Here is a 6,067-nt window from a genome sequence, read left to right as displayed (position 1 = left end):
ATACCGACAACAGCGAGCAGGTGGGCGGTTTTGAAAGTTAGACAGTCGAACGCCTTGCAATCACTGAAAAGTAATCTTTTTTGTTAAATAAGCTCACAACTTAAAGCCCAGCAATGAAAAAGCACAATAAGCTTTTGCAGTTGTAGCCCAGTGGATAACATGCTAGTAGCTTGCGTTTAAGCAAGCAAGCTAAAGATGCGGCAAGCAGACTGAGAGAATAGGCAAACCGAAATTTGCCGCACTTGAACGCGAATGTTGATGAGGAACGGGAATAGTGGCCTTTTGTCGTAAAAATTCTAGAGACGAGTACAATCCAAAGACATATTTTCATATTGACCACAAAAACGCCCTCAGTGGGGTTCCTTCAATCCCTTTGGGGGACAGGTGGGTGCAGAAAACGCGACCCAAAAAACCAGCAACCTTAGTCAGCTGCTATCAGCTGTGTTGGCATAACAAAATAACCAACCCCAACAGACTATAACTCAGCGCACTTCCCATTCTTTCGCCGTTCGCTCAGCGCTTGCCACCAAAGAGCACACTCAGAGGAACAGAGAGCGCACTCCTTATTGCGACAATGATTTCGTCCGTATGTGTGCGTATATGTATGTACATCGGTGTAGCATTGGAATAATTTCACTGTAGTCATTTCAGTTAATCATTGAGCGTGAGACGAGTAACATAACATATTTTAAGTGGCGCCAAAAAGTTTCGGTACGCATTGTACGCAGCTGCCGACGTGAAATGTTTATTAATTTTGTAAATGAGTTATTAATGGTTTAAATCGCCACAAATTGTGTTACTAGATAAGCAAAAGGCCCGTTTAAGGAAATTTGGCTAAAAACGCTTGTATGCGTAAAATAAGCTTGTGAGTGCGAAAATTGGGTTTGAAAAAGAGTTTCATCAAAATATGTGCAAGCAATCTACAGAACTCTAATGCAAAAAATTCTGTGATAAAATTTAAAAATGATTGTACAAAAATACATTTAAAAAATTACCACTTCGTTGAAAAATTTGCTAAAAAGAGGTAAATGAATAAAAGGCAAGCCAAAGAAGTCAAATGTAAGTGCAACGGTAAACACTTTGCCTCATTTAAATATGTACATACGTTGTTATGCACGATTTGACAAATTATGAAGCAGCAATTTTTAAAGTGCTCCTTTTCATAAAAGTTATATTTCAAGCGTATTTGAAACGCATTACTCAACTTTTAGAGTGAGAAAATAAGAAAATTCGTCACCCCACCATCCGTTCGTGCTTTTCATACATATGTATGTAGATACGTACATGCATTCATAAATGTATACACATATACTTACATACATACGCCTGAATGTGTTGTATATCGGCGTAGAGTTATAAAATATGCAGCGATAACATTCAACATTGCTGCTCGACGGCTGTTGTCGTGTTTTTGTATTTTTTTTTTCTTTGGTACATTTGTTGTGATAAAATCGTTTTTTTTTTGGTGTTGTGTTGTGCATGTGAATAACTTCTACTACTGCTACTCGCTCACTCAGAAGCGCTTTGGCGGGGGTGTAGCCCTACTCGTTTGTCGCAGTGTTTTTACCCACCAACTAACCATTATCGTGCATTCTCTTATCGCGTGGATTCTAGTGAGCGAAAAAGAGAAAAGTGTCGAGCGTGGTGGCATAAGGGGCGCATTTGAACATGTCTTCATATTTGCAGTTGGCGCCTAGTGCTGGATATTGCAGTTTATGACCTATGTTTGGTAATGAAAAGTACTTTTATAAAAACCTGGTATTCAAGGGAATTTAGATAGTTTTATTTTTAATCATAGCTTTCTAAATATGTTAGTGTTGGGCAGTATCGATACCAAAAGTACTCAGAAATCGATTCTCAAAATGTACTGTCGGTACCCGATTTTTAAAAGTATCGATACTGAGTACTCCAAAGTAGCATACAATCGACGTTATTTGAGTTTAATATATTAATTTGAATAAAGTCCTGCCACCTAGTGAGATTTCTACACTAACAGGTCTATTCTGCGCTGGTAATAAAAAGTTTGTAACGGGTAAATAAAATTCCTGTCAATTTTTAAACCCTTTTCGCATTCTGTGTACTCTTGTAACCGGTAAATTTTGTTACCATCTCATAAGCTGGTAACAAAGTATTGCCCCGTGAAATATGTAATGTCAGAATTTGCACAATTCTTCATAGCTGAATCGCTGAATATTTTAACTGCATTACCAACGTTCCGAGAATCGCGGTGACAAGAACTGGTAACATTTTTTGGTAATAAAATTTCCCGGTTACAAAATCTTCGGTAACGCGCAGAATAGACCTGTAAGCATTGAAATGTTACTCGATTCTCAAAAGTATCGATACTCCCAACGCTAAAATAAATAAATGACTGACTTCCAAAACGTATCAATAAATGTTTAGAAACTGTTATACTGCGGTATTCAAACTGTTTGTATATGCAGAGTTGCGACATATTGCATATTTTAAATATTAAATATAGCAATGAAAAATTTTTCTGAATTTTCCATTTTTAAAACACCAATGGTAACCAATAAAAAAACGAAGCATCAACTTTGTTTCTGATGCGCTGATTGCTCTAGCGATGCGTTTCGATAACTTTTCGGATACGTTTTGGAAAAGTATACATTGTCACCATTTTGAGTGGCTCACACGCGAAATTGGACTTTTTGTTGAATAAATCCTGGAAAAACGTAGCAGAATGATGTACTAATGTTTTTCTAATGAGCCGTATATTTTTAACTAGTTGTAGTTTGACAATTCAAAATTACAAATCAGCAAATTTGATGAGTTTAGCAAACAAAGTAAGGCTGACTTCCAAAACGTCAATTGCTTTGCATCCGTACATAGTATAATATTCCGTAACGCCAAACTACAAAATGTTGATAATGTATACTTTTCCAAAACGCATCCGAAAAGTTATCGATACGCATTGCTAGAGTAATCAGCGCATGAGAAACAAAGTTGATGCTTCGTTTGTTTTTGGTGACCATTAATAATAATAATAATAATAGATTGGTGCTTAAACATATGTTAGTGTTTTGCTTCTCCTCCGATTTGTGGCGTGCGCCTTGATGTTGTCACACAAAGGGGAGGGACCTACAGTTTTACACCGACTCCCAACGGCGATTGCACTTTTATGAGAAGCAGTTTTTCATGGCAGAAATACACTGGGAGGTTTGCCATTGCCTGCCGAGGGGCCACCGCTGTTAAGAAAAAACGTTTTTTTCTAAATTGCTGGTGACCATTGGTGTTTTAAAAATTGAAAATTCCGAAAGGTGATAAATGTTATATCAAATATTCACAATATGCAATGCATATGGTTACAATGTTTCGCAACTTTGCATATACAAACAGTTTAAATACCGCATCAGAACAGTATCCAAACATTGTATTGGTGCGTTTTGGAAGTCAGCCCAAGTTATTGAATCAAACAAGGGTTTTCAGATACGAGAATAAAACTAAAATTCAGCCACATTCCTTCATATTCTTGCACTTAGTTGCATAGCCTTTTGATTGGATAACTGCTTGGAATCTATTGGTAATCGATTTTACAAAGTTTTGGCAAAATTAAGGATGAATTTTGTTCCATTCCCCCCGTAGTGTCTCTTTATGTTGAGTAATATTGTTGTACGAATTTCTTTACAGCTTTCTGGACAGTCCTTCCCAAACGTGCTCGATAACATTTAAGTCGGTAGATTGTGGAGGGGTCTGCAATAGTCTGGGGCTATTGTGCATCAACCAAAGCTTTGCCACATGCGAAGTGTGTTTTGGGTCAATATCTTGTTAGAAAGCGAATCTGTCTATAATACCCAATTTGTCTGTAGTCTGCTTAACATTTTTCTTTAGTATGTTAATGTATTGGAATCTGTCCAAAGCACCTTAAACGAATTGCAAATTCCCTACTGGTGTTGTACGTCCTTTCATCCGATCAATACAAAGTGAGTTTGCTCTCATAGGTAAATAACAGCTTTAGAGAACGAGAATATTAAGTGCATTTATTCTGACCTCATGCTAATTAAACCAACTAACAGTTTTCCAAAAATCATTAGTTTTCAATAAATATTCCTTAGTAAATTTTACACGCAAAGTTTAATTTTTGGGGCTTGTCTATGTGCTTTTTTTCGAACAACACGGCCATTGTAATCATGTTTTCCTAATATTATTCGAAATGTTTCTGTGCTGACCACTTTTCCAATAGAATTTTTTACTTCAGAAGCAGTTTTCAACTGATCATCGTTAATTTGATTTACTACCCCCCGTTCTTCTCGCTCATTTAAAATTGCACCTTGCTAGTGATGATAATTTAAATTATATTTCTGTACTCCTAATTAGTCGACCGGGCACAACGAAGAGTTCCTGAAGATGACCTCAGATTGAGGTCGAAATGTCGACATTAAAAATTATTGAACTAAAACCTGTGTTTTGTGTTTTCTCTGGGCCTCGAGCTTATCAAATAAAAATTACATCAGTTTGGACATTTAAAAGTTTGTTTGTAAGAATGATAACTCGAATCAAAAAAGAGATTCAATTGAATTACATTAAAGTGATTAATCGCCCGTGATAATAAGAAGAATATAAAATAACAAATAATATCTAATATATAAAAATCTTGTGTCACGGTGTTTGTGATCGAATTCCTCCTAAACGGATCGACCGATCTTTACGAAATTTTTTGTGTATATTCAGCAGAGCTGTGTAATGATTGAATCAATTGAGTGTGCATTCTCATTTTTTTCGTTTCAAAAATGTGATTGTTTGATTTAAAAAATTTAACAACCACTTGAGATTGGTTACAAATTGTAAACACAAAATATGTAGTGTGTTATGGAATGGTTGACACCCATTCACATAGAGAAAGCGAATGCAAAAAAAAAACTCAATCATGTATGATTGGACGTTTATGGGAATGCAATCTGTCATTATCATTCAGTACTAATACTATTTGTTGTATCAGAGTTGAAATTTTTGTACTCAAAATGTGAAACCAGAAGATTGCCATCTCCCTTAAAATAAGTAAACTAATAAATATTTGGTGCTAAAATATTTTTCTAAGTGTTTGGCCGAACTTCTGCTCAAACTTGAGGCATGAGTTCTGATTTTATAAGAAGAGTTTTCAAGGCAGAAATATACTCGAAGGTTTGCCATTGCGTGCCGAAGGACGACTGCTATTTTGGGTTATGATCTGACCAGGTATTTAACCATGGTCCTATGGAGTGGAAGTACGCACATGTAATCACTCTGCTACGGCGGCCGCCGTAAGTACATGCTATACATATCGTCGTTTCAAAGTACAAAACCGCGTATCAAGAAAATGCAAAACCGCGTAATTGCATAAATTATTTTCTAGAGAGTAAAGTCACCCATATTTCAAAATGGTTATCTTTTTTATAAAGCAAACGTATTTCTGGCTAGTATATTTCAGGACGAATGGATAAGAATTGAGCCAAGAGCTTTTGTGAGCAAATCCAATTTTTGGCAGCCAATGTCAGTCACACGGTTTTGCAGAATGACGATACGCGGTTTTGTACTTTAAACGACGATATATATGTACACATATTAGATTATTTATTCTCAAAATGCATGAAAACTATAGTATGCTTGCAAACAATTAATAACATTTTGTGATAAACAGTTTTACAAATGTATTTTACAAATGTATTTGCACTTCAAATTTGTATTTTAATAAAGTATTAAGTAAATAAATTATTATTTTAATAAATAGATATAAAGATATTTATACTTGGAAACTCTACTTGGCAACTCTTGGACTTTTCTTCATTTGTAACAAATGACAGATGTAAACAAAATAAAAAAATAATTGTATTTTTACAAATTTAAAGCAAACGGGCGTTCTTTACAAAAAAATGTAGTTAGGGATCGAATTGCGCATATTTTTTTTACAATATCAAGTGCCCACAAGAAGTGTTAAACCACTAAATAGCTTAAAAAACGCTTTCAAAAATTCGAAACGAGAATGAAGTGCAGTGTTCAATTGTGATCGAAATTGCAGGCAAAATTTGTGCGTGTGTAATTAATGTTTTACTTATTTGAAGAAATGTTGCCC

General features: G+C 35.3%; 1 protein-coding gene across 1 annotated transcript in view; it reads left to right on the top strand.

The window, feature by feature from the left end:
- Positions 1-533: 533 nt before the first annotated feature.
- Positions 534-6,067, top strand: part of LOC108367308 (Zinc finger protein ush) — a 628,184-nt gene continuing 622,650 nt past the window's right edge. Inside the window, exon 1 of the mRNA XM_017621901.1 lies at positions 534-1,059. Coding sequence (XP_017477390.1) covers positions 1,029-1,059 — 31 coding nt within the window. The 5' untranslated portion in view covers positions 534-1,028. The remainder of the gene's footprint in view (positions 1,060-6,067) is intronic.

This window comes from Rhagoletis zephyria, unplaced genomic scaffold, assembly GCF_001687245.7.
Source record: "Rhagoletis zephyria isolate East Lansing unplaced genomic scaffold, Rhagoletis_zephyria_1.1 Rzeph_scaffold_00043, whole genome shotgun sequence".
NCBI lineage: Eukaryota > Metazoa > Arthropoda > Insecta > Diptera > Tephritidae > Rhagoletis > Rhagoletis zephyria.
Note: the sequence above shows the minus strand (reverse complement) of the source record. Positions and strands in the feature narration are given on the sequence as shown.